This window comes from Oryctolagus cuniculus, chromosome 18, assembly GCF_051225735.1.
Source record: "Oryctolagus cuniculus isolate XC-2025 breed Fujian yellow rabbit chromosome 18, ASM5122573v1, whole genome shotgun sequence".
Taxonomy (NCBI): Eukaryota; Metazoa; Chordata; class Mammalia; order Lagomorpha; family Leporidae; genus Oryctolagus; species Oryctolagus cuniculus.
In genome coordinates, this window is record NC_142884.1 from 20,056,852 (window position 1) to 20,084,426 (window position 27,575).

Below are 27,575 nucleotides of genomic sequence, written 5' to 3' on the forward strand. Positions count from 1 at the left end.
CTGCTGTTTATAATGCCAGCATCTCATATCAGAGTTCTGGTTCGAGTCCTAGCTGCTCTGCTTCTGATCCAGCTCCCTTCTAATGTGTCTGGGAAGGCAGTGCATGATAGACCAGGTCTTTGGGCCTCTGCCACCCACATAGGACACCCAGAAAGTGTGGCTCCCGGCTTCTGTCTGGTCCAGTTCATCACAGAGTCAGTAGCAAGATCTTGTTCATTAGAAATACGGGAGGAGAGCACACGGCGAGACCTAAGTTGTGGCTGCACTTCTGGGACAGGCAGTGTCTCTGCCCAGGGAGAGAGAGAGAGAGAGAGAGAGAGAAGGGGGCCCAGCCCATCCTTCCCTCAGGGTCCCACTCCAGAGAGAACTAACCCCCTCCCATGATGCTGGCATCAATCCACCTGTCTCTTGAAGGACCCCCATCTTGAAGTTCTCGGCCACGCGGGGCTGGTCCACGTGCGTCTGTGAACTATGTTGGTCCCCTGGGGGGGGGCCCTCTGAGGGTCACAGGTGTACCTAGACACCTGTCGCCCTCCTCCCGCCCTGTCTGCAGGCCTGCAAGGGATGTGAGCGGCTGCTTCCTGCTAAGACAGGCTCCATTTGACTTTTTTTTTTTTTTTTGACAGGCAGAGTGGACAGTGAGAGAGAGAGACAGAGAGAAAGGTCTTCCTTTGCCGTTGGTTCACCCTCCAATGGCCGCTGCGGCCGGCGCGCTGCGCTGATCCGATGGCAGGAGCCAGGAGCCAGGTGCTTTTCCTGGTCTCCCATGGGGTGCAGGGCCCAAGCACCTGGGCCATCCTCCACTGCACTCCCGGGCCACAGCAGAGAGCTGGCCTGGAAGAGGGGCAACCGGGACAGAATCCGGCGCCCCAACCGGGACTAGAACCCGGTGTGCCGGCGCTGCTAGGCGGAGGATTAGCCTAGTGAGCCGCGGCGCCGGCCCTCCATTTGACTTTTAAAACTTGTCTTAAAAAGTATAACCCTAGGGGCCGGTGCTGTGGCGCAGCAGGTTAACGCCCTGGCCTGAAGCACTGGCATCCCATATGGGCGCCGGTTTGAGACCCAGCTGCTCCACTTCCAATCCAGCTCTCTGCTGTGGTCTCGGAAAGTAGTAGAAGATGGCCCAAGTCCTTGGGCCTCTGCACCCACGTGGGAGACCTGGAAGAGGCTCTTGGCTCCTGGCTCCTGGCTTTGGATCGGCACAGCTCCCTCCGGCCACTGTGGCCAATTGGGGGTGAACCAGCGGATGGAAGACCTCTCTCTCTCTCTCTGCCTCTCCTCTCTCTGTGTAACTCTGACTTTCAACTAAATCTTTAAAAATATATATATAACCCTAATACATAAAAAGGGAAGAGGGACGAGCCACACTCGGCTAAGGGCTCCTCTCACAAAACCTGGCCGTGGAGCAAGGCGGGACCTTTCCCATTCCTACCTTCTTTGTTCTCTTTGCAAACAAGTGTGCATCATCTTCTCATTGGAAGTACTTTCCCAGTAAGAGCTGCGGCAAAATAACCCCGAGCCGAACAGAGCAGGGAAGCAGCCAGCGTTCCAGGATTCTCCCACTCGGTCTGGCTTTGTTTCCCCCGCATCCGGTTTCCAGTGTCTTCTATAACGCGGTTGTTGAAACCACAGACCATAGACACTGACTGAAACGGCCCCTGGGGAGCATAAACTAATAGGCGTGAGAGCCCTGGCCGCTCCGTGAGTGCTGGCCTCTGCGCTGAGCCTTGTCCTTATCTCGTTAGAGTCTCCGCAGGCCCCGGAGGTGTGTAACCACATCCCCCCTGCTGTGCAGACCAGCGCTGTGGGCTCCTCCACTGTAGGCTTGCCCTGGCTACTGTAGGCTCGTGACGTGCCTACGGCTCAGTTCCCACTGTCCAGAGGCGCTGCCGCGATGTGTCTGTCCTGGGCACAGGAGCCAGCCTGAAAACCGTAGCAGTGGATGGAAATTCCCCTCTGTCGAACCTGGGCCACTGAGTGGCGCCTCTCATGTAGCTGATCTCAGGGACTCATCGGCCAGTCTCCCTCTCTTGGCTTAGTTTCCCAGTGCTGCTTTGATGAGCGAAGGAGAATTTGTTGCTAAAGACGAACGCCCTGCATTGAGGAAGTGGTGCGTTCGCTGCAGACAGTCCCGTGGGGTCCGGACCACAGCCTCCTGAGGTCGGCATCTGTAGACAACACCTTTCTTCTTAATTTTCAATTTTTTTTTTTTTTTTTGACAGGCAGAGTGGACAGTGAGAGAGAGAGACAGAGAGAAAGGTCTTCCTTTACCGTTGGTTCACCCCCCAATGGCCGCCACGGCCGGCGCACCACACTGATCCGAAGGCAGGAGCCAGGTGCTTCTCCTGGTCTCCCAGTGGGTGCAGGGCCCAAGGACTTGGGCCATCGTCCACTGCACTCCCGGGCCAAAGCAGAGAGCTGGACTGGAAGAGGGGCAACCGGGACAGAATCCGGCGCCCCGACCGAGACTAGAACCCGGTGTGCCGGCGCCGCAAGGCGGAGGATTAGCCTATTGAGCCACGGCGCCGGCCCTCTTTTTCTTTTTTTTATTTGTGAAAGGCACAGTGACAGAGAGAGGAAGCAAGAGGCAGAGAAAGAGAGAAACTTCCATCCTCTGGTTTGCTCCCCAAATGCCTGCAACAGCCAGGGCTGGGTCAGGCCGAAGCCAGAATCCAAGAAGACTCCATTGGGTCTCCCATGTGGGTGGCAGGGGCTCCAGCCTGCCTCCCAGAATGCATAGCAGCAACAAGCTAGATTGGTAGTGGAGGAGCTGGGAATCGAACCGGGAACTCCAACACGGGATGCAAGTGTCCCAAGCAGCAACCCAACTCCCGTACCAAACACCCACATCTCTGTGGGGTTTGAGAAACAGGACAGGCCTTCCTTTCCCAGAATATCAGTAGGAATAAAATACATAAATCGAGAAGGCGGAACAGCAAAGTCGGTGCAGAAAAAGAAACTAGGGAGAGGCAAGAAGCCCTTAGGAGGCCAACCTTTTAGTGCTTTGGTTCATAAAATGAAAACAAACAAAAAAGTCACGCCCTGTTTCCCTGCCCCTGGCAAGGTGCTAACACCTGGCCAACTCTGAGCACATCAGCCAGGCAGCCCCAAGCTCAAGGGCAGGAGACGGCCTTGGACCGGGCGTCTGCTGTGAGGGCTGTGGCCCTGTGGGTCCAAGATGCCAGAAAGACAAAGTACAAGTTCACGAGAAGCGGAAGCCGCAGGAGGCCGGCGGGGGGCGGAGGGGCTGTCCCGCTCGCCCTGGTACCGTTACTTGGCACAAACGGATGCATCTGCTCTGTGGAAATGGAACTTAAGGCTGTCACAAAGAATTGAGGCTGGGAAACCCAAGGATCTGGAATGTTCTGAAGGATTTGGGGCTCTCCAGAATGGAGCCTGTGGGAAGGAACTTGGTTCAATTAGACACAGCTGGGGAAGAAACCGTCCGCAGAGAGAGCATGTGGGCGGGATTTAGTAAAAGGTCAGAACTTACCAGAACCAAGTGGGCATACTCAGGGGAAAACCCAGAAGCCACAGTTCATTAGAAACACATACAGTCGGTGCCAGCGCTGTGGTGTAGTGGGTTAAGCCGTCGCCTGCAGTGCTGGCATCCCATATGGATGCCAGTTCGAGACCCGGCTGCTCCACTTCTGATCCAGCTCTCTGCTATGGCCTGGGAAAGCAGTAGAAGATGGCCCAAGTCTTTCCCCGCACTCGCATGGAAGACCTGGAAGAAGCTCCTGGCTCCTGGCTTCGGATCGGCACAGCTCCGGCCGTTGTGGCCAATTGGGGAGTGAACCAGCAGATGGAAGACCTCTCTCTCTCTCTCTGTCTCTGCTTCTCTCTCTGTGTAACTCTGAATTCCAAATTAATTAATTAATTAAAAAGAAGCACATATGGTCGGGGGCATAGCGGGTTAAGCCACAGCTCGCAACACCGGCATCTCAGAGCAGGGTTCCAGTTCTAGTCCTGGCTGCTCTGCTTCCAACCCAGCTCCCTGCTGACCCACTGGGAAAATGACAGAAGATGGCCAAGCGCTTGGGTCCTGCCACCCATGTGAGAGACCCGGGTTGGAGTCCCAGGCTCCTGGCTTCAGCCCAGCCCAGCACCTGCCATTGCAGCCACTTGCGGAGGGAACCAGTGGATGGAAGATCTCTTCCTCTCTCGGTCACTTTGCCTTTCAAATAAATAAAACAAATCCTAAAAAAAAGGTAGTCAGCCAATCTTCCTGTATCTGGGGTGTGCAAATATATTGCTGTTATTTGCCAGAAGTACATATGCCCACCTGCTGTGGAGGCCCTGCGTAAGAGGAGAAGAGGACCCTCTCCCGGTGCCCACTCCGCGTGTGCAGTCTGTAGCAACGGCCTGGGATTTGGACCAGCCAACGAGCGCCCCCTGCAGGCTTGGAGGGGACTGCAGAGGGCGATCTGGGGACCCTGGGAGCCCCTGCAGAGAAAACCGAGTAGAATGGATGGTTTTGAGGGAACTGATAAAGACAGGAAACACACGGGCATTCCTACCGGGCACTTGGCCACGTCTGCAAGGACATGACGTCCAAATGAGTTTTCTTCTCTCCGCAGCCCTAGTGGGAGGCAGGAACTTTACTCAGAAATCGGCCCTGTGTGCCAGGGCTGAGAGAGGAAAAGTAAAGAGGACGCGGACTACCAGCCCCGTTCTTCCAAGAGAGAGCCTTGGGCCCGCCTGGATAGCTCTTGCAGATGATAACCTTGGGCAAGGAGAGAGGGGCGGATCCCGGCCCGGCGAACGAACGCAGGCGCCGTGACACGAGGGGCAACTTGGCGGCTGGATACCTTCAGGGACGGGACACCCCCTTCCCCCTTCGCCGTGTGGACAGCTGCCCACCCAGCAACTCCACTGGAGACCCACAGTCATCACAGATGAGCTTTCCTAGCAAGAATGGACCACGTCCTCGGGCCCCTGCCCCCACGCGGGAGGCCCAGAAGCAGCTCCAGGCTCCTGGCCACTGGAGGAGGGAATCCACGGGAGGAAGATCGCTGTCTCCCTGTCTGTCTCTAATTCTTTCAGATTAAAAACAAAACAAAACACACAATTAAAGAAAAGCAGAGGTGAGTGTTTGGCCTGGCACTAAGACACCAGATGGGATGCCGGTGTCCGATCCAGCGCTGGCCACTGCAGGCATAAGTGGAGCGAACCAGTGGATGGGCGTGCAGGCTCCCAAATAAATTTTAAGAAAGAATAAGAAGAAATAAAAGGAAGGGGTTACCCTAGGCTTCAGGGCCATGCTTGTCTCCAGAGGAAAAGGCACAGTGGCTTCGAGGGCACTGATACCACGCCTGCTCTGGCCCCGGGCGGTGGGGCTCCAGGTCCTTTATAATTATCTATTAAGCCGTACATTTATGCTTCATACCTTTCCTGTATTACCTGCTAACCAAAGAGTTTAAGAAGCCACGAATTACCAAAGTTAAAATACTACTGAATAGTACATTTAAAAGTGGCTAGGATGGTACATTTAACACTATGGGTGTATCTCACCGTTATCTAAAATATCTAAACACAGACGGTGAAATATCGCAAAAACATGCACAGAGAGCGACCCCATGTGGACATCTTGGGAAACGCAGTTTGAGCTGAGGCTCCTTTAACGAAATGCCTGCAGCGAAAGTGTTAGAGATGTTGGGGTACTTGGGGACTTTGGAATACTTGTATATACACAATGAGATATCGTGGGGAGGGGACCCAGATGTAAACATGAAACTCATTCGTGTTTCACAGACACCTTAAACACAATGTTCTTGATCACCTTATGTACAAACTTGGTGACCACGGAGCCAGCAGACTTGTGGTGTCATGTTGGCATTCAAAAGGCTCCAGATCTTGGAGCATTCCAGAGTTTGGATTTCTGGGGTAGGAATGCTCAACCTGTATTGTAAAGATATCCGTTATCGGGGGCCGGCGCTGTGGTGCAGTATGTTAATCCTCCGCCTGTGGCGCCGGCATCCCATATGGGTGCCAGTTCAAGTCCCGGCTGCTCCTCTTTCAATCTCGCTCTCTGCTATGGCCTGGGAAAGCAGTGGAAGATGCCCCAAGTCCTTGGGCCCCTGAACCCACATGGGAGACCCAGAAGAAGCTCCTGGCTCCTGGCTTCGGAACGGCGCAGCCCTGGCTGTTGTGGCCATCTGGGGAGTGAACCAGCAGATGGAAGACCTCTCTCTCTCTCTCTCTCTCTCTCTCTCTCTCTCTCTCTTTCTGCCTCTCACTGTCTGCAACTCCACCTCTCAAATAATAAATAAAATCTTTAAAAATATCAATTATTGGTTATAGATTCAGAATCAAATTCCCCCTCTAACTGGACAGACTCTGGCACAATCAGAGTGAGAGGAAGGCACCCTTTATCCGATACCAAGACTGACCACAGAGCTAAGATAATTGAGCCAATGGACAATAGCTCAGAGTTGGATCAAGGGAGCCCACGCAGGCACTTGGATGGAACCACGCAGGTGAGGCAGCTGTGGCTGGGCAACCCGTGGGACGTGGCTTCTCCATTCGTGATCGCGCTGTCCATTTTAGCAGAAAACCATAAATAACTCAGAGTCCATGGGCAGGAAGAATGGATAAATCAGTGATGATGCATGCCCATGCTGGAATACTATGCAGCAGAAAAAAAAACCAGATCAAATCTGGGACCTGTGTGGTGGCACAGCAACCACGGGGTAAGCCAACGCATGCACCCCAGCGTCCCATACGAGCGCTGGTTCTAGTCCTGGCTGCTCCACTCCTGCTCCAGTTCCCTGCTAACAGCCTGGGAAAGGCATCAAAAGGTGGCCCGGGTGTTGGGGCCCTGTCACCCTTGTGGGAGACCCAGATGGAGTCCCAGGCTCCTGGTTTCAGCCTGGTCCAGCTTTGGCTGTTGCAGCCATCTGGGGAGTGAACCAGTGGATGGAAGACTGGTATCTCTCTCTCTCCCTCCCTCCCTCCTCTAACTCTGCCTTTCAAAAACATAAATATATTTTAAAAAGATAAAAAAAGAATTATGAGTAAAAAAAAGCAAGTCTCAGAAGATAACACAGGGTATATGATTTCATTTCATAAACCTCAAAATCAAAAAAAAAAAAAAAAAAAAAGAAACAAAACAAAATAATATTGAGGCCTGTGCCGCGGCTCAATAGGCTAATCCTCCGCCTGCGGTGCCGGCACACCGGGTTCTAGTCCCAGTTGGGGTGCCGGATTCTGTCCCGGTTGCCCCTCTTCCAGGCCAGATCTCTGCTATGGCCAGGGAGTGCAGTGGAGGATGGCCCAGGTGCTTGGGCCCTGCACCCCATGGGAGACCAGGAGAAGCACCTGGCTCCTTGCTTCAGATCAGCGCGGTGCGTCTGCTGTGGCGGCCATTGGAGGGTGAACCAACAGCAAAGGAGGACCTTTCTCTCTGTCTCTCTCTCTCACTGTCCACTCTGCCTGTCAAAAATAAAATAAAACCTTTAAAAAAAAAACAAAATAATATTGTTTAGGGATGCACACCAATGCGATAAAAAGTATTAAAAGGGGAAAAAAAGAAAAAAATTAAAAAAAGAAAAAGCAAACAAACAAAAAACATATAAGGGAAAAGTTGTCAAGAGGAGGGTGACGGAGACTTCGGGGAGCGGAGGCAGTGGGGGCTGGCGAGGGCCCAGAGGCAGGCCCGGGGCTCCTACCGGGGCTGGGGTTCCCGGGGCTCACTCTGCTGTTAGACATCATAGCTGATCTAGGCACTCTTCAGTGTGTGTCAACCCTCACACGAGTGTGACAAACATGGAGGAGCAAGGGACAGTGCCCGCCCTCAGCCGAGGGCCACGCTGGCTTCCACAGACCAGGCACTGCCTCCCTGGTCAGGGCTGCCGAGAACAAGGTGGGAAGATGAGGACCGGAACCGGGCCACCTGGGGGTGATCTCCGAACTTGGAGGAGCCGTTCTGGGCAGACAGGGCCGCCTTGGGCAGGGCACCGCGGGAGAAGCCCTCATCTCCACTGGGCAGTCCAGGGGGGCAGGAGGGGTGGCTCTGCAGCCTCCTGCTGGCCGCACACCTCATCCCCACCCTCGCTGTCCCTTCTCCCAGGAGCAGCTGGCCAGAGGGTAACACGACTCCAGCCACGCATGCGCCCCGGCCTGAAGGTCAGGACGCCACGGGGCAAGGCAGGGCCTGGTCTCCATGCTTACCGCAGTGGAAGCCGTTAAGGTAGGGCTGTCGGGGCCCCAGGGGGCCTGGCTCCCAAGCTCAGGGTCACCCCCACACCACAGGGACTCTCCCCAGGTCTCCCAGGCCCTGCTTCCTTAGCCTCCAGGCAGCTGGGTACCAAGAAGCCCTTGCTGTTCTAACAAAGGACAGACAGATGGGCTCTGGCTGGGCCTCCCCGGACCCAAGTGGTCACCAACACCACTTCCACAGCCACCAGAGCTGGCCTGGCTTCCTTACAGGCCGAGGAGGTGGCGATGGTGGCGGCAGCAGGCACCCTCCCTTTGTCTTGGGAGCAGCAAGTGCCCAGCACACAGGGAAGCCAATCCGGGACTCTGCCTGTCTGCGAGCCTGAGCAGCCTCCCGCAGGCCTGCGTGTGGAGGGCACGCTGGGCTTGGGTGGGGGTATACAGAATGCCCAGGGCACCACGAGCCCAGGGATAGCAGCAGCCAGGGAGTGAGCGCTTACTGTGTGCAGGTCCCGGGCTGGGCCTGCCCAGCCATCCAAGGATGCTGTACCGGGATCTGCAGTTACCAGGAGGGTGCTGGCGGAAGGGGGCCTCCGCTCGGACCTCGCTCCCTCCCACACCGTGCTTATCACCAGCGAGCTGACAGGGACTTGGACAAGGGCCTCTTACCTTCGCCTTTCTCCCCCAGCGTCCACACCACTATGGCTGAGCCCCTCCCTAAGGCCGAGCTCCTGCCCCCACTGCCCTGGGAGCCCCCAGGGGACCAGAGCAGCATCCGGGACCCACCTGTCATCCCTGCAGAGCGGCAGCCACAGGATGGCGCGACCGCCGGCCTGGACCCTGGGCCCTGGAGGTTCCTGGAGGTGCCCTCCATACACGTCACGCCATCCAGTGACGGGGAGTCGCCCCCCTGCACGCCGGCCCTGCGACGCTCGGGGCGGCTGAGCAGCTCGGACCTGGACAGCCTGTCCCAGGACAGGTGAGACCAGGGCAGGGGGCGGGAGAGGCGGGGGTCTCTCTTTGGGAGCTCAGACTCCTGGATGGGCTCTCCGTGTCCAGGCGAGCCGGCTGCAGGTTGGATATCGTGTGGCCTCACCCCACGGGGGCCTGAGTGGCAGCACAGCAAACCAGCAGCGAGGAGAGAGTGCGTGGGTAGCGGTGACCATGAGTCAGCCTTTGGCCCGCTCACTGTGGGTCAGGACCCCGCGCAAGGAGCGCTTGGTCTCCAAACTGAAACAGGACAGAGTTGAAAACAGCAGCCCGGGCAAGGCATGGCGGGGCCGTGCGGTTTCCTGCAAGCAACACGGCGTGACGTACATGTTGAAGTGTGGGCTGGGATAAAAAGCATTTCCTGCCGTAGCTCACAGGCAAGCAAAACACAACACAGCCTCTGGCCCAGGCAGACAGGAACTGGGTCGTTCGGGGTCACAGGCCCAACGAGGACAGAACAAGAAGCAGCCGGGGTGGTGGGCTCCAGCAGCAGCGGACGCCCTAGGACTAGAGTTTGAGCTCCAGAACCTCAGACCCCGTGGTGACCGAGAAAAGCGAGCCGCAGAATGATCCAGCAGGAGTCTGGTGGCAGATCTTTCTGAAAGACCTGTGAGGCGGGCTGCAGGGCTGGCAGGTGCATCCTGGAGTTAGCACACGGACCCAAGAGCCCACGGTAAAGCTACACAGGGACAGCAAGGGGGTTGGAGCATGGAGAAAAGGGGCCGTGGGCTGTGGCTCTGATGGTTTCTGTCTTTACAAAAGAGATATATCTGCCTCTGCCCCTCCCCCCCCCAACATCCTGGTCCTCGCGTGTGAAATTGATACGCCCTGCTCGGAAATGTCAAGGTATCTCAAAAGCAGACACAGGCAAGGGGAAATACAAAGGGAGCCGGGGACAGAGGAGGAGCTGGGGGAAGGCTGGCCGGAGCCTGAGGGTGGATGCAGGTGGGGAACAGGCTGTGGGGGCGGGGAGGGGAGCAGTAGACCGGGGAAAGGAAGGAGGCCCGGCCAGGCCAGGGGGAGTCCAGCGAGGCTGGGGGCCGGGAAGAGTTTTAGATTCTGCAGGTGTGAGGGGAAGAGAAGGGTGGGGGACAGACACGTGGGCCCGCCACCCTCCAGGGCGCGATGGGAATGGGGCAGCCTACCTAGGAGCTATGAGGTGGGCCTCAAGACCCCAGGGGCCGGGCAAGGAGCCAGCGGCTCCCACAAGTGGCCACGACCCATGTGCCTGGGCTCGCACAAGTGGCCACGGGCCCCGGCCACCGAGCAGGGGGGCGGCACCCAACTGCGTAGCCACCAGGCCCCAGGCCACCCAGCAGCCCCTTCCCACCCGCCAGCGCGGCCCTGCGCGGTGGCCCGGGGAGACTGGCACAGACAACAGCCAAGGGGGTGCTGGATTCTGACGCCGTCTGGCTGCCAGGGCTGGACGTTCCAGGCCTCGGGATCCTCTCGGGCCCGGCACCCCCAAATCCCTTCCCGCCAGCTCCGGGCGCCCCAACGCCTGGGGTCAGTCCCCGCCGCCGCCAACCTCGCGGGGGTCTCCTGGAGGGCCCGGGAGCCTGGTGCGCGCCGGCTCCGCGTCTCCGGCGCCTGCTCGGCCCGCAGCCCGGCGGTCGGCGTCTAGGCCGCGGCCGCCCTGGGCGCGCTGCTGCGGGCGGGGGCGGCGCCGTGACGCGCGGGGCGGGGAGAGGAAGGGGAGTCGCTGACGCCGCGGCGGCCTCCGCGGCTCCGGCCTTTTGTGCGGCCGGCGGGGTCGGGTGGGGGCGGCGGCCGCGGAAGGCGAGGCCGGTGCCCTGCGGGGACGCCCAGCGCAGCCCAGCCCCGCGCAGCCGGGCCCTGCCCTGCCCTGCCCTGCCCTGCCCTGCGGCCGGGGCGCCACCGCGCCGCATCCATGTTCGAGTAAGAACCGGGGCCGCCGGCGTCGGGGGGCTGAGGGCCGGGCGCCGGGGAGGGGGCGCCTGCGCGGCTGCGGGGCGGCGCGGCCGAGCTGGGTCCCGCGCTGGCGCACGTGGGCCTAGGTCTGGGCTGCCGGCGCGGGGCACCTGGGGCGCAACCCCCGAGGGGCGACTCCGAGGGGGTCGCCTTTGCGGGCCCGCGAGGCGCTGGGTGGCGGTGGCGGGGGTCTGGCTGGCTGGGCCGGGCGGGGGGCTCCTCTTGCGGGCAGCGCCGCCTGCGGGGAGGGCGCGCAGGCACTGCTGGCCTCTGCCTGGGAGGCCGGCCCGGGATGCGGGGAAGTCGGCGAGCACCCCGCCGGCTGGGCCCTCTCCCGCCGGCCTGGTGGGTCTGGGCTGCGGGGGGCGGGGCTCCTGCGTGGCCCAAGGGCCGCGTGCCCGAGTGCGTTTCCAGCTGGACGTGTGTGTCCCTGTGTACAGCAGTGCGGGTCCGTGCGCGTGTGCAGGCCCCCTCTGCTGCCTTCCGCGGCTCTGCCACCCTCAGCGAGTGTCTGATCGTGCCCCCCACCCTCTGGGGTTGTGTGCCTGTGTCTCCTGTATCTCCCTGCGTGTGTGGCTGGTTCCATGTGGGGGTGTGTAGCGGCTGTGGCCCTCGGTGACTGTGTGTGTGTGTGTGTGTGTGTGTGCACGCACGCGGTCACCTCCAGTTCCGCCTGTGGCTCCGGGTGTAAGTTACCAGTCCGTGTCCAGCTGTGACTTTGCGGTGTGTCCGGGTGTGCGCCTGTAATTGGTTTTTGAAACTCTAGGTTAGCCTCGTGTGCAAACGTTGAGTTATCTGTGTGTGTCCCAGGCGCCGTGTGTGTGTGTGGCTCTGGCTCCCGGGGTTTCCATTTCTGTGTGTATCCCTTGTGAGGCTGCCGGGTGTGGGCCGCCGCGAGACCCTCTGCCACTTTCTTTGTGTGTGAGAGAGAGGCCCCTCGTGGCTGTGAGCCTGCCCCCCCCCCCCACAACCTGCCCGGTGCTTGGGTGCTTGACTGTGGAGGCCGCAGTAATTACTGACCTTTGGCCCCGGGGAGGGCTTGTAATGATGTTGGTGCTCGGTTCCGGTCCGTTACCTGGCCGCTGTGCCTTCCAGGTGTGTGCACAGCTCCCTGGTGCTCCGAGCCCTTCACGGCTGGGTGGCAGGGTTCCCACCGCCTCCCCGCCGCTGCAGCACTGGCTCCTGCTTTGTCTTCCGCACCAGATGGTGGACCCCAAGGGGGCAGAGGGACCCTGGGCATGTGTGGGCTGACCTGGTCGCTGGTGCCCTCCCCTGCCCCCACGGGGGGGGGGGGCTGTGTTTTCTGTGTGTGCCTCCCTTTGTGTCTGTGAGTTGCCTGCCATTGTCCGCTGAGACTGGGGTGGGCCCGTGTGTGCGTGTATTTTATCTGGGGTTCTCTGGGCTTCTGTGACCCTCAGGAGCTGTGTGTGTGTCTGTCTGTCTGTCTGCCCGCCCCGAGGCAGCTGTGGGTGAAGGGCCAGGAAGGGGGGGGTCTGCAGTGCAAGAACCCCATCTCTTACTGAGTCCCCACCCCCCATAACGGTTCTGCAGCCACTTGGGCTCCTCCCCTCACTGGGCTGCAGCCGGCTGGTAGGTCCGGCAGCCCCAGGGCTTAGAGCACTTCCCCTTTGTCCTGCAAGAACCAGGGGTGCGAGCCCTGCTCTGTCCCTGGGCTTGACCCTGGCCTCAGGCTTCCTGCTGCAGACTGTGGCTTCAGACGAGCTGGGCAGGTGTGTGGGAGGCCAGGGAGGCTGCAGTGCACCCCTGCTTGGGCCCCGAGTGAAGCCCACACTCCTCTGCCCTGCGCTCCTCCTGCAGCCCCCACAGCCACCTTGCTCCTCTTCAGCCCTGCCAGGCCCGGCCCTGCCCTGAACTTGATGTTCCTGCCCCAGAACGGACTTCTCCCACTCTGCCAGAGCTGTCCTTTGTCCCCAGAGCTCAGCCCACGCGAGCCTTGCCCAGCGAGGCCCTGGCTGACTCGGACTTCAGCAGCCACGTCCATCCTTTATCTCTGTGGTCCCCAAACTGGCACGGGCATCAGGTTCTGACCTGGGCCATGGGGGGCGGGGTGGGTCCCCGAACGTGCAGTAGGAGCAGCTTCCTCCTGCGGCTGCTGCTGGCCGAGTGGCGCTGCTTTGCTGCGCCGGCCGCTGTCTGTGGTCAGCACCCTCATTTCCGGGTTTCCTTCCCGGCTGTCTGTGTCTGCCACCCTGCAGGCGGGGGACTGCACCCATGGTGCTTGCTGCTGCGTCCCCAGGGCCAGGGCCTGGGCCTTTAGACAGTGCACGACTGGAGTTAGGGGGCAGGCAGTACACGGAGGCTGATCATGGCTGCTGAGGTCGCTTGGGGCCCGGGAAGGCTCGGCATGGTAGCTGGCTCCGCATGGCTGGGAAGGTGGCCCGGCCACTTGCCCGGTCATCACTTCTGTCCACCCATCCCTGCAGGGCACCTGCTAGGCCCCGAGCTTCGGGTCTCTCACCTCCCTTTCCCCTCCGAGCAACCCCGCGAGCTGGGTACCGTTAGTAGTCCCATTGCACACACGAGGAAACTGAGGCACGAGCCCGTCCAAATACTGGGCCAAGGTCACACCGGGAGGAAGTGACAACGTGGAGCCTGGAAGCCGGCCAGGCCCCTGGGGCCCAGGCCCCTTGCTGCTGCCCCCTCCAGAGCTGCTAGTGCCAGGCCGCAAGGTGCACACCTCGGGGAGCACAAGCTCTGGGCGGGGCCGGGAGGAAGTCTGTCATTCCTTCTCATCTCAGCAGCAGATGCCGGCCCCATGCTAGGTGCTGGGGCCACTCCCCGCAGGGAGAACCAAGGGGGTACAGAGGGGCCCAGGGGAGCCCGCAGAGAAGGAGGAAGGGGCGAGTGGGTGCTGGGGGAGTCCCCTCTGAGACCTGGAGGCCTAAGGGAGCCCCGTGGACATGTGGGAGGGAGAGCATTGGGGGCGGAGGGGACACTCAGGACAAGAGCCAGAGCAGAGGGTGTGCTGGAGAAGGACTAGCCCTGCCTCGACTTTTTTATTTTATTGGAGGGAGGTGCGGCCATGGAGGGCAGAGCCTGGCTGCAGGTGGCGAGCAGGCAGTGGGGGCAGGGAGGAAGCTGAGCCGCTGTGGTGGCTCCTGGGAGTAGCAGCGGCTCCCGCCATCATTGGTTCAGTTTTTGCCTTCATTTATTTGGTTCTGCAAGTTGGTTTTCTAAGTAAGCAAGTACTTTGCAAAAGTTCTTGGGAAAATGGAATTGAAGGGATGCATTTATTTTTGCTTAAAAATGTTGCCATGTACACATCATCTGCATTTTTCATAAACTTTTTGAAGACTCCCTCGCAATCATGGATTTGAAAGGTTTTTTTGCACCAAAATAAACTTATCTTTCAATTCCATTTTCCAAGAGCTTTTTTTTTTTTGAAGTACCCTCATGTTAGGCAAAGGAGCTGCACTGTGTCCAGAGCAGGGCAGGGCACAGGGCGGTGACCACGACGACACCAAGGCTTGCCAGCTGGGAGCCCACAGACGTGTGCACGAAGCGGACCCGTTGTGAACCAGAGGCAGCCAGAGTCACCAGGGCTGGCATGTGTGCTGTCGGGGGGCCACGGAGAAGGGAGGGGCCGTGGGAGCAAGAGTCTTGAAGAACGTGGAAGAATCTGCAAGGCAAAGAAGAAGAGAAGATGGCGTGGGCCTAGGAACGGCCGATGCTGAGGCTTGGAGGCGAGAGAGACCAGCTCAGGGCGCCCTGAGTGGCTGGGGGAGTCCCACCCGCACCCCAGGGTGGATGTGGGGCCCGGCACTGGAATTCCGCCCTGCAGTAAGCCGGCCACGCGTCCTCTAGCGACTGGTTCCTGGTTCAGCTTCCTCCTCCATGGCGGCAGGGACGATAGCATCGAGTGCGCAGGGGTGTTTGCAGAACAATAAAATTAATCATACACAGTTCCTGATAAGGAGTCAACACTGGCTGTCCCTCCAAAGCTTCCGCCAGCCGGCCCGCGGCCCTGATTGCACTTGGTGTTTGTACACTCACCGGAGTGTTCTGTTTGTTCAGCTCGCCAGGGGCAGGAGCCTCTGCTCGGGCTCACTTGCGTCACTGACGTTTAATTGTGCACTTGCCACGTGCCGCCTGCAACCCGGGGTGCTGGGGACACGGTGGCCACCAAGACCTCCTGTAGTGCTCGGTCTGAGGCAGGAAATAAGCAGAGTGAATAAGCTGACAGGACGAGTTCACAGAGTGTGGGGTGTGACCAGGAGGGAGGAGCGTTGGAAGTGAATAAGAGCCGCTTATGCCGGGGCGTGGGTGGACGTTCCGCAAATGCAGAGCCCTTGGCCTGGGATGGAAGCTGGGGAGGCTCCATGTCCAGCAGGGACGGCTGGAGTGGAGTGGAGGGGGCAGGGCATGGCGTTGGGGGTGGGGGGGGTCCCAGTCCTAGGACATCCATTAGCTTTTAGCTGGAGCAAGGTGCAGTCCAGGACAGAGCTCTGGGCCTGGAGGACGTGACCCAACTCAGGCTCCCCTCGGGCTGCAGGTGGGAAGCAGCCGGGCGGGGGTGGGGGGGGGGGACAGGAGCAGGGAGGAGGGGCCAGGTGGGAGGGGACGGAGCTGGGGCGGGAAGAAGTGGGCGTAATAAGAGTAATGGGAATAGATCTCGAAGTTGATGGGATTAGGTTGGAAACGAGAAGTGGGAAAAGAAACAACAGAGAAGCTGAGGTGTTTTTTTTTTTTTTTTTTTTTTTAATTTCTCGGACAACTAAGTGGGAAGCCGCTACTCAGTGCGTGTTCATGGTGTGAGTGATGGAATGAGCTCATAAACCGCGGCGGGTATCACGGAGCCTCGCTGCATGCCAGGCCCTACCAGAAGGACTCCCCAAGGGTTGATTCGTTTAACCCTGAAAACAACTAGCTGAGGCCCCGTGTTCACCATCCCTGGGTTACAGATGAGGTGACCAAGGCGCAGAGCCCTTTGGACACGTACTGTGGGTTCCACTGCTGGGCTGGGACGCAGAGTGGGTGGCTGGGCAGGTGGACGGGGTGTGTGGGTGGATGATGGGTAGAGATGGGTGAGCCGGTGTTGGCTGGGACGGGTGGGTAGGGTGGATGGGATGAGTGGCCAGAGGCATGTGTGAGTGGATGGACAGACGGACAGATGAGGATCGACGGGCCGATAGGTGGGCCTTGAGAAATGGTCCTGACCCAGACCTCAGCCTGTTTTCCCCTATAACAGCCCCCATCCTCTCCCTGCCCCCAGCACCACCCCCCACTCAGGCCGGAGCACCCCAAGCAGTTCTCCATCTCTGCGGAAGCGCCTGCAGCTCCTGCCCCCGAGTCGGCCGCCGCCCGAGCCCGAAGCAGGCACCATGGTGGAGAAGGGGTCGGACAGCTCCTCGGAGAAGGGCGGAGTGCCCGGGACCCCCAGCACCCAGAGCCTGGGCAGCCGGAACTTCATCCGCAACAGCAAGGTGGGGGCCGGCGCGCCCGGGGCTGGGAGGACTGGCGGCCTGGTCAGGCACTCACCCCGCCTCTCGTTCTGTCTCTTGTAGAAGATGCAGAGCTGGTACAGTGTAAGTGTTGGGCGAGGGGGCGCGCTGGGGGCTGGGGGAGAGACCGGGACAGGTGCGGGCCGAGCTGAGATGAGCAGACCTGGGGTCCTGTCCTGCCCTGTGCTGCTGTCGGGTGCTGCGTGAGCCCCTTCTTTGTCCCCACTTGGTGAGGCTGAAGGGGCAGCAATGCTGCGGGCTGGACACTGAGCCGCCGGGGCGGGGCTTGTGGGGGCGGGGCTGCAGTGCGCCCCGCCCCCCATGCGTGCCCTCCCCGCAGATGCTGAGCCCCACCTACAAGCAGCGCAACGAGGACTTCCGGAAACTGTTCAGCAAGCTGCCGGAGGCCGAGCGGCTCATCGTGGGTGAGGGCGGCGCCCCAGGCCCACCCGCGGCCCCCTGCCCCCCAGCGCTGCTGCCCGCTGACTCGGGTGTCCCATGTCTGTCCCCTCGCTCTCAGATTACTCCTGCGCCCTGCAGCGCGAGATCCTCCTCCAGGGCCGCCTCTATCTCTCTGAGAACTGGATCTGCTTCTACAGCAACATCTTCCGCTGGGAGACCACGGTGCGGGGCGGAGCGGGTGTGGCGGGGCGGCGCCGGTGTGGCGGGGTGGACCGGGCTCCGGCCGCTCTGACCTCTCCCTGCGCCCATAGATTTCCATCCAGCTGAAGGAGGTGACGTGTCTGAAGAAGGAGAAGACGGCCAAGCTGATCCCCAACGCCATCCAGATCTGTACGGAGAGCGAGAAGGTGGGCTGGAGGGGCCCGCACTGACCCCGCCTCCTCCCTCCCGGGGGCCCGCCCTGGGCTGCTCTTGGGGCTGTCACCTGCTCTGTGTCTCGGCTTTGCCAGACTCTGCTCGGGACGGACACCGATCAGATTCTCCTGGTGTCCGGGTCCTGATTCCCCGTCCCTCACGACACCCCCCCCATCCCGGGATGCTGATTGGTGGTCACAGGATGGCCAAGTCACCCCTGAGGAAGGGGCAGGGCAGTGGGGAGCAGGACTTCTCAGCACACGTCTCTTTGTGTATCGCTGGCCGGGCGTGGATCAGCGGGTCACCTCCAGGACAGGGCCCAGGGCTCCCCGCATCGCAGCCCCACCCACCACAGGCTGACCCTGCCTGGGACTGTCCACAGTGTCACCACGGCGACCCCGGCCGGCGTCCCTCTGCTCAGGGCTGGCACGGGATCCGCGTGGTGCAGAATGAATGCAGGGAGGAGTGAACAGAGGGGTCAGGTAGCTGGGGGCCGAGGACGGAGCTGCCCGCCCATGCCCCTCTCTCCCCTACAGCATTTCTTCACCTCCTTTGGGGCCCGGGACCGCTGCTTCCTCCTCATCTTCCGCCTCTGGCAGAACGCGCTTCTGGAAAAGGTAGCCTTGGGTGAGGCCTGGGCTGGGGCGAGGAGTGGCCCCCTGGGGCCCCCGGCTCTTTGTGGGCACCAGGTCCTGTGCACCTGCAGCTTCCTACATAGCCGCCACCAGGGGGCAGGCAAGGGTTCCCGCCCCAGACCCCTGAGCAGAGTCCGTGGCAGAGAATTGGTGTGAACCCCGGCGCTGGGGCAAGGGTCCCCCCCCCCCAGGTGGAAACAGGGAGGAAGGACGTCATTGCACGGGTCTGCCACCGCCGGCCATGGCTCCGCTCCTCCAGCTGTACCATGCTGCCCCGTGTCCTGCCGTGTCGGGGCTCTTATCCCTAGGGGTAGCTCCAGCCATGGCTGTTCCCAGGAGCAAAAATGCCGGAGGACCCCATTCAGGAGCCTGAGAGAGGAACAGTGCAGGAGGTCAGGCCCCAGACACAAGGCCTGGAGGGGGCTTCCTAGCAGATGGGTAGCGAGGGGGCACTGGATCTGGCGCTAGAAGTCATGCTCAGGCTGCCCCCTGGTGGTAGCCAGAGGAACTGCTGCGGCTCAGGGCTGGTGTGGCACCTGCTGGAGTGAGGCCAACCCTACCCCCTGCGTGCCCAGACGCTGAGTCCCCGTGAGCTCTGGCACCTGGTGCATCAGTGCTACGGCTCGGAGCTGGGCCTCACCAGCGAGGACGAGGACTACGTCTGCCCCTTGCAGCTGAACGGTCTCGGGTGAGTCAGAGGCTGGGGGTCGGAGGAGAGCCGGAGGGGCTGCCTGCAGTGCTGGGTGGACTGAGGTGGGTGTCCAAGGTCTGGGAGACCCTGGAAGGTTGGGGGGGGTTGCAAGCATCCAGCAGGGCTTCCATGTCCTTTCTACAGCAGCCCCAAGGAGGTGGGAGATGTGATTGCCCTGAGCGACATCGCCCCGACCACAGGGGCTGCTGACCGCAGCCAGGAACCAAGCCCTGTGGGTTCGCGCCGAGGCCGCGTCACCCCCAACCTTTCCCACGCCAGCAGCGATGCCGACCATGGGGTGAGCAGAGAGGATGCTGGGGCCAGAGCGGGAGACGGGGACAGACAGAAGGTTGTGAGCAGGAGGGGAGGTGGGCGGGGGGGCAGGGAGTGGGCTGGGGGGTGAGGAGGGTGGGGGGTGGAGGAACAGGTCAGAGATGGGCCGAGTGAAGAAGCAAAAGGGGCAGGAGGTGGGGCGATGGATGCGGTACGCACAGGACAGACAGCCAGGGCAGGCAAGAAAGCCTCACATGCAAGTATCTAAAATGAGAGGCGAGGTAGGGACCGAGGGGAGCCCTCACCCGGTGGGCTCAGCTGTGAGTCCCTGCCCGGGGAGGCACAGGGCCCTCGGCCGGGACGCAGGTGGGCAAGGCTGGATGAGGCCTCTCTCTGCAGGCAGAGGAGGACAAGGAAGAGCCGACGGACAGCCAGCCAGACGCCCCGTCCAGCCAGACTGCCACTCCGCTGGCGGAACCCCCGAGCACAGAGCCCACCCCGCCCAACGGGCCTGCCTCCCTGGGCCCCTTGGACCTGCTGCCCAGTGAGGAGCTCCTGACGGACACCAGTAACTCCTCCTCATCCACCGGGGAGGAAGGTGAGGCTGCTTCCATTACCGATGACGTCGCTCACACCAGTGACGTCACTCCCTCCGCCGGCTCGGGAGGCTGAAACCCCAAAGGCTGGGGCCGGGGCGGGGGGGACTTGTCCAACCCCAGCCACCCAGGTGGAAGTCTGCCAAACTGTCAGGCACACAGCTGCCAGGGTGAATAAAATGCAGACCTGGGAGGGCAGGGGCCTGGGTTCAAATCCCAGTCGCCTCTCTGGTCCTTGTCCTTGATGTTAGCCGTGACAATGGGGTTGTAGCGTTGCCACGTGTAAATGGGTGCTGCACCTGTGTCAGGCTGAGAGGCCACAGCCTGGCCCCAGGCACACCTAGCACCGACCTAGCAAGCTTCTCCCAGTGCCTGCGGCAGCCGCCCCGGGCTTGGCTGCTATTGGTCCGACTTGGAGAATGAGCCAATCAGTGCCTGAGAGCCGCAAAGGCGCTCACGCCCACCCCGTCATCACCGCGACTCCCATTGGCTGGGCCTGGGGGTGTGTGCAGCTCCCAGAGCCGGGCCGTGGCGCCGGTGGCTGGGCCCTGGCGGGTGGCGGGGAGCCGGGTCTGCCCCTCCACCGCCAACGCCCGTCCCTTGCTGGCCCCCAGCCGACCTGGCCGCCCTGCTGCCCGACCTCTCGGGCCGGCTCCTCATCAACTCCGTCTTCCACGTGGGTGCTGAGCGGCTGCAGCAGATGCTGTTCTCAGACTCGCCCTTTCTCCAGGGCTTCCTGCAGCAGTGCAAGTTCACAGGTCAGGGGGCGGGGCCTGGCAGAGGGGCCCAGGGCACTGCTGAGGGGCGTGGCGCTGCCTCTTCCCTGCTGGGAGGGTGGGGTTCCGAGCTTGCTTCAGTGCCGGGGCCCATGGTGACAGTCCCACTGAGCAACGGGAGGGGGTGTGCAGAGGAGCAGCGGGTGTGCAGAGGAGCAGTAGGCGTGCAAAGGCCCTGGGGCTGGAGGCAGACGCTGGAGAGGCCCCTTGGGGCCAGCCCTGTAGCGTGCTGTGGGTGAGGCTGCAGCCCTGGTGCGGAAGCAGCAGAGGGACCAATTGGAAAAGCAAGAGTGCTTGGTGTCCTGGAAGCCATAGAATATTCTAGAAAGAAAAGGCTTAGGGTCAGGCTTCACCAAGCTACTTCTGAACCAGATGTGGAGACCAAGGCCAGGCACCCCGGGGCGGGGGTGGGGGTGGGAGCGCTCAGGAGAGCTGGGAGCAGCCGACAGCAGGGGAGGTAGGGCCAGGGCTCCAGTGGGGCCATCCCTGGGAGAGGGTCTCAGAGGGGCAGGTCTAGGGAGATAGCAATGCGCATGTGGGGCCGGGAAGCGAGGGGAAGCTGGGGGCTTCCAGGTAAAGTGTGGGGGGGGTGGCAGGTCCCTGGGTCTGGTGCTCAGGAGCGGAGCCAGGACTGGTCCCAAGGGGGGAAACTGAGGCTGCATCTCAGGTTTCAGGCTCCTGGCAGGCAGGTGGTGCAGAGGGCAAGGCGGGACCAGAGGTGGGGTCTGGGACGCACGCCCCAGAGAGTGGAAACCGCAGCACGCGGGCACAGCACTGGGGAACGGCCACCTCACTCTGCTCCTCCCGTCCGCCCCCAGACGTGACCCTGAGCCCCTGGAGCGGGGACAGCAAGTGCCACCAGCGCCGGGTGCTGACTTACACCATCCCCATCAGCAACCCGCTGGGCCCCAAGAGCGCCTCTGTGGTGGAGACACAGGTGGGCCGGGCGGGGCCGGGTCGGGGAGGGAGGGCAGGCAGGTAGGACTGCGGCGCGGGAGGTCCTGACCCCTCTGCCCTCGCCCCACAGACGCTGTTCCGGCGCGGCCCGCAGGCTGGCGGCTGCGTGGTGGACTCAGAGGTGCTAACTCACGGCATCCCCTACCAGGACTACTTCCACACCGCCCACCGCTACTGCATCCTGGGCCTGGCCCGGAACAAGGCCCGGCTCCGGTGAGCCGCGCCCGCCCCTCGCCCCACCCCCCACCCCAAGAGCGGAAGTGCGGGGCCCCTGGACTCTGGGACCCCTCCCCTCCTCATCCCCGCAGAGGGCGGTGTTGAACCGGGAGAGAGGGAGGGACCCCTGGTGCGAGTGAACACGCGTTCATCGGCTGCCAAGCATCTTGTGGGCGCCCAGCGCTGGGGGAGACCAGACAGACCCTGTCCCTGGGGAGCTCGTGTTCTGCTGGGGAACCAGTTAGCACTGGTGCCGGTGCAGGGCGTGCCGTGGCAATAAGGACTAGGGCACCGCGTGGGGCGGGGCTGGGGGGCCCTCTGCAGCCCCGGCACAGCTGGGAAGCGGGCGGGAGGGCTTTGATCTCGGGCTCTGTTTGGCTGCAGCCTGTGGGGGCAGGGCTGGGAGATGGCGGCCGGGAAGGAGGCAGCTGGGATGTCCAGGCAGAGGAGGGGAGGCTGGGCTGTGGTGCTGGTGAGGGCGCGCGAGCTCAGCTTCTGGGGAGATTGTAAGTGGGGAGCCTGGATCACAGGTGACGGTGCAGGGGTGAGGGGTCATGGACAGCGGGCGCTGCCCTTGGCTGAGCTGGGGAGGGGCTGGAGGGGGTGGGTGAGGCTGCAAGGAAGCCGCTGTGGGGTGGGGCCGGGGAGGCTACAGCCAGCTCCTGTCTCCCGCCCAGCGTGTCCTCCGAGATCCGCTACCGCAAGCAGCCCTGGAGCCTGGTGAAGTCCCTCATCGAGAAGAACTCCTGGAGCGGCATCGAGGACTACTTCCATCACCTGGGTAGGGCGCGGCGGCCTGCCGGGCGGGACCGGGCTCCAGCCTGGCCAGGCGCCCGCCTGCGAGCCCTCTCTGCTGTCCACAGAGCGAGAACTGTCCAAGGCCGAGAAGCTGACCCTGGAGGAGGGCGGGAAGGAGGCCCGGGGGCTGCTGCCCGGCCTACGGAGGCGGAAGCGACCCCTGAGCTGGAGGGGTCACAGCGACGGGCCCCAGCACCCGGACCCCGACCCCGGCGCGCGGGCAGGCCTGCACCCCTCAGGTGCGCATGCGCACGTCCTGGCGGGTAGCGGCCCCAGGCAGCCCACACTGGGCGGTCCCTGGCTGACCCCAGGCTGCTGTCCCACAGGCTCCCTTAGCTCCCGCTTCTCGGAACCAGCCGCCGACCAGGGCCCGGGGGCCGGCATCCCCAGCGCCCTGGTTCTCATCAGCATTGTGTGAGTACGGCCTGAGTCTGATTCCCATTTGCATGACCCTGGGCATGTGCAAGGCCTCCTGGAGAGAGCGTGGGCTCGCCTCTCTACGAGGATGGCTCGAGACTGCCTGGGGCCACCAGCCGAGCTCCCTCCGAAGCGCGGGTGCTGGGTCCACCGCTGGGGAGTCCCCCCTGCTAGGGGTACAGGCAGGAGCAGGTGCCTGCAGGATGTAGGGTTCCCTGGTGGTGCGGGGTTGGGGGTCCACAAGAGAACCAAGGCCGGCAACTCGTGTCACGTGCTCTGTGCGCACCCTGAGCTGGGTACTGCTGGGGATGCGGAAGCCCCGCAGAGACACTGCTGCCCCAGCCCCTGGAGATGGGGCCAGGACTGGGGAGGCGCGGGCAGAGGGCTCAGGGCCGGAGGGGGAAGCCGTTGGAGGCCAGTGAGAGCTCCCTGCAAGGCCTGGCAAGCAGGCAGCCTCTGCCGTTGGGGGGGGGGGGGCAGAGGACACCCGAGCGCCCCCTGGGCTCCAGGCTGGCCCGGAAGGGGAAGGTCAGGCCGGCCTCAGACTCCCAGCGTGGGCAGTCCAGGAGGGCCGTGTGGCCTGCCTGGGCCAGAGCTGCCTGTGGCGGGAAGTGGGGGGCAGCCAGCACGCCCCGACTCTCACCTGTCTGTCTCCCCTTCACTGCTCCGCAGGATCTGTGTGAGGTAGGACCCCCGTCCTACTCCTGTGCCCCTCCCTGCATCTCACCCCCTTGCTGTAGCCTCTTTGTGCCCCCACTCTCCCAGGGAGGTGTCTGAGCTCTGGCTTGGCTGCCTAGGGCCTGTGCGACCCTGGGCGTGTCTCACCCCTCAAGGTGTGGCTGTGGTGTGTGTGTGTGTGTGTGTGTGTGTGTGTGTACAGAGCTCAGTGTCTGGCATGGGGGAGCATCTGGGGTCCAGGACGCCTGACCTCTGACCTCTGACCCCACCCCCAGCCTCATCGTCCTCATCGCCCTCAACGCCCTCCTCTTTTACCGTCTGTGGTCCCTGGAGAGGACGGCTCACACCTTCGAGTCCTGGCACAGCCTGGCCCTGGCCAAGGGGTGAGTGGGAAGTCCCAGTGTATGGGGGGGGGGCTGGGGGCCCCGGGCAGATCCGGGGGTGGTGGCCAGGGTCTCACTCGGGCCCCGCGTCCCTGCAGGAAGTTCCCCCAGACGGCCACGGAGTGGGCCGAGGTCCTGGCCCTGCAGAAGCAGTTCCACAGCGTCGAGGTACACAAGTGGAGGCAGATCCTGCGGGCTTCCGTAGAGCTCCTGGACGAGGTAGGCGGCGGCGCACAGCGGGGGCGGGGCCCTGTGTGACCCCCACCCCCACCCCCGGAGTCCAGGCCTCAGTTTCCTCCTGAGGAAGCCTCTCTCAGTCCCCACCTCGTGGGGCGGCCCGGAAAAGAATGTTTGGGCAGACACCCTGGAGAAAAGCCCACGGGCTCACTTCAGGCGCGGCTGGATCTAGCCGCTCTGTCTCGCCTTGGCTCTGCTCGTCTGGGGTTGGCTGGGGGCGGGACGTCTTCCCTGAGGTGGGGGCTGCAGCTCCGGGCCGCATCTGAAGGAAAGCGCTCTCTCTCTCTCGTTGGCTGTTGGGGTCGCCTCCTCTCTCCCTACCCCCAAACCCATCACAGTGGCCTTGGGGAGGCTGTGGGGTGTGAGGGTGGGACAGAGGTTCTCCAAGGTTGACCCAGAGCTGCTGTTCAGAGCAGGGTCAGATCTTCTGTGGGACCTTGTGCAGGCCCTGGTCACCTCCCCTGTCCACGGGATAACAATCGATGGTTGCGCAAAGGAGTTGACACTTGGAATGGTGCCAGGCACACAGCAGGGGCTTGATAAATATGTGAGCCCAGCATGGAACACACAGTAGGTACCGCATACACAGGACATCCCCGCATGGAGGTGCCCTCGGGTCCCGGGAGACTCAGGCCAGCAGCTGTGGTCGGTGAGGCAGGGGCTGGGCAGGGGGTCTGAGTCCGGCCTTGGCCAGTCCCTGGGGGCCTTTGCAGCGGTCCACTGGAGTCCTGCCCGGGCAGATCCTTCCCAGCACTGAGGCCCATCCTGAGAGCTCTCGTTGCATCTAGAAAGGGTGCTCAGAGGAGACCCTCACAGAGGGCCCCCTGCAGGACTGGTGGCGAGGGAATAAAGGCTGCCCGCAGGCCCCTAGAGAGGGAGGCCGGGGTCAGCCCAGGCTCACGTGAATCCATTTTTTTTTTTTTTTTTTTTGCCTTCTCAGTTTTCCCGGGGGTACATGGCTTACCTTTGCAAATTCATGGTGAGGCAGCCACAGTGGACGCCCGCCCTGGGGCCACGCTGTCCTAACCGTGGTCCTGGGAGCTGCTGGGTGCTCCTGCCAGCCTTGGGGGAGGGGCTCCGACAGACACCCTTGTTCTATGGCAGTGTGGGGAGCCCTTAGGCGTCCTGACATCCAAGGAGCTCGCCCAAGGTCACGGCTAGGACATGGAGCTCTTAACAAACCCCGGGCTCAAGGCGCTTGTCCAGCCCCAGAACTGATCCTGCGGCGCCTGGTTCACAACCCCTGGTTTCAGAGGAGGCCCTTCGGGACTTGCCCAAGGTCACCCAGGAAGTAGCAGAGCCGGAACATGAAACCAGGCCATCAGGGACCCAGGCGTGGGCTTCGCCCCTTGCTGCCCCCTGAGGAGTTAAACTGTGTGTACTGTGGCTCCAGCTTCTCCCCAGTGACCTTGGTCGGGGTGTGGCTCGGCCCCCACCGCCCCCTCTTCCCCTCCCCCTACAGATGAAGTTCTCACTGGAGAAGCTGCATCAAGGCATCGCCGTCTCGGACCCTCCGTTTGACCCCCAGCCACAGCCCGACGACAGCTTCTCTTGAGGTCTCCAGGCCACGCAGCTGTCCCCAGATGGACACAGACAGCCCAGCCCCGGCGGCCACTGCTGGCACAGTGTGAGCGCCGGGAACCTCCCGCCTGCCCCTCCCGGCAGCGGCCCGGCCAGGGGCCACGCAGACGTGGGGACCACAGGAGCGAGATGCACTTTAGAGCAGCGTGTGCGAGTCCAGCCGCCGTCGCCCGCCCGGCCTTCGGCAGGACCCCACTAACTTATTTTACACGGCCAGTGTTGGGGGGGGGGGTGCCTCCTGCGGTGCACGACTCCCTCAGCTCTGGGTTTAATGTATTATATTTATTTGGGGCTGACAGAACCCCCAATAAAGGGTTGGAAATGGCGGTGGCTGTGCCTGCAGGGCCCTGGGAGCGGGTGGGGGCCTCCGCTTGCGTGCAGATCCCACAGGCGTGGGGCAGGGGGAGCTGCCTGGTTGCTGGGGCCATAGGCCTGGGAACAATCTGGAATTCCACCAGCTTGGTCTCGTCAAGAATCCAGAGGGGCGCTTCCAGGATAGACCCCCCCCCCCAACCCCCTGTGCCATGTGGCCTGGGTTCCCGTTCTGCCTCTCAGCAGTCATAGTCTGCAGACAGCCGGCCTCTGTGGGCCTCAGTCACCTCTTCTGCACATTGGGCTAATACCAGCAGCTGTGTCTCGGGGTCACCTGATGCTTCTACTCCCGGAAGCTTCCTGCCAGGCCTGCTGCTGGTTTTACACCTCCAGAGCCAGTAGGTGCTCCCCGCCGGGTCCCCGGGGTGCTGCCCGTGCCCGCTCAGGGACCACACGCCGAGAACTGCTGTCTTGGGGGTTCATCGGTGTGGCTGGTTAGAACAGGGCCCGGATGAGAGCAAGTACTCAGTAAAAGCCTCACGTGGGCCAGAACGATGGAGGGGAGGAAGCAACCCGGGATCCAGTGCCGTGTGCTGAGCTCCACGCCAAGACCAGAAGTGGCCTCTACCCTCCATGATGTAGACAGAGGAAGACGTTAGGCCTGGGGTCACCCCCGGGGAGGCGGAGACTCCAGGCCTGGGCCCCCTGGGGTCTCTACCTTCAGATGCCGGTCCTCGCCCTGTCACCACCCCACGCCAGCCCTCCCAGATTGAGGTTGTCTTGGAGGAGAGGAAATGGACTAAGAGGCAAACGCCCCCGTCTGGGCAGAGCCCAGCACCCTATGTGCTGGTTCCGGTGAGTGAGCAGTAAGAGGAGAACTCTGGCTCACAAGCCAGGGCTGCCGGGATCGCTTGAGCCGCGGCTTGGGGCGGGGCCTGGAGGGAGGACTGGGACCGCAAGTGGCAAAGGGCAGAGCCAGCAGCCTCCACCCTCTGGCTGTGGGGTCACAGCAAGTTACCCACACTCTCAGCTTCAGCTTCCCATACCTGTAAAATGGACATTGTAATTACACCCACCTTGTTGGAGGAGCTAAGTGAAGTACTAGAAAGTGCTTGGATGACCCTGAGCCCAGAGCAGGTGCTCAGTAGCCCCAGTCTGTAAGGCTGTCAGCAGGACCCCTCCAGCCCCCTGTCCCGCACGGAGGCCTGGCCTCACTGCCTCCACCTCCCATCCCCCGCCAGAGGAAGGGCCCGGAAACAGCGAGAGGGTTATTTTCTGCCAGGGAATTCACAGCTCAGGAGGTGCTGGCGTAGGAAGCCAACCACAAAGGTGTCCGGTGTCCCTGGCTCCCTGCCCCTCGGCCCTGGGCCTGTCCCATGCCCTGGTTCTTCTTGCCCGGAAGGTCGGGGCCAGGGGTATTCTGGGATTCTACCCCGCCCAGAACTGGGAACTGGGGCCTAAGCACCACCAGAAGCTGAATCTCCCTCCCACCCTGGCTCTGGCCGCCCAGAACCCACACCCCATTCTGTCCTTTTGCCAGAACCTCGCCGGCCACCCCCATGGCTGAAGTAGGTTTCCAGCTCCATCTTGGCCACTGCATGGCCCTAGGCAAAGGCGTGACTCTTTTCCAGCCCCAGTTTCTTTATAAAATGGGGGTTCAGGAGATCT

At 62.1% G+C, this 27,575-nt stretch overlaps 1 protein-coding gene and 1 long non-coding RNA gene across 5 annotated transcripts; one reads left to right on the forward strand and one right to left on the reverse strand.

Annotated features, from left to right (window-relative positions):
* Positions 1–644: 644 nt before the first annotated feature.
* Positions 645–7,212, reverse strand: LOC149120824 (uncharacterized). The gene is made up of 3 exons (XR_016225220.1): positions 5,246–7,212; positions 4,286–4,446; positions 645–2,168 (listed from the first exon to the last, which is right to left on the reverse strand). It is a non-coding gene; the product is annotated as an uncharacterized LOC149120824 (long non-coding RNA).
* A 911-nt stretch (positions 7,213–8,123) lies between these two features.
* Positions 8,124–25,921, forward strand: GRAMD1A (GRAM domain containing 1A). Of its 4 annotated transcripts, none has more exons than XM_051836101.2 (20): positions 8,124–8,191; positions 8,846–9,136; positions 16,313–16,523; positions 16,605–16,625; positions 16,882–16,966; positions 17,062–17,165; positions 17,255–17,350; positions 17,894–17,974; positions 18,568–18,680; positions 18,828–18,981; positions 19,356–19,554; positions 20,167–20,310; positions 21,147–21,265; positions 21,356–21,498; positions 22,179–22,282; positions 22,365–22,538; positions 22,626–22,713; positions 23,670–23,777; positions 23,876–23,996; positions 25,477–25,921. In XM_051836101.2, exons 2-20 carry the CDS (start codon positions 8,859–8,861, stop codon positions 25,567–25,569), a joined length of 2,436 nt encoding a protein of 811 aa, XP_051692061.2. In that variant the 5' UTR covers positions 8,124–8,191; positions 8,846–8,858; the 3' UTR covers positions 25,570–25,921. The 4 variants fall into 4 exon arrangements, with proteins under 4 accessions (XP_051692061.2, XP_089176226.1, XP_051692064.1 ...); XM_089320100.1 differs by having other exon boundaries at positions 8,170–8,191; positions 8,959–9,136; XM_051836104.3 differs by lacking the exons at positions 8,124–8,191; positions 8,846–9,136 and adding an exon at positions 9,803–9,820.
* Positions 25,922–27,575: the final 1,654 nt, after the last annotated feature.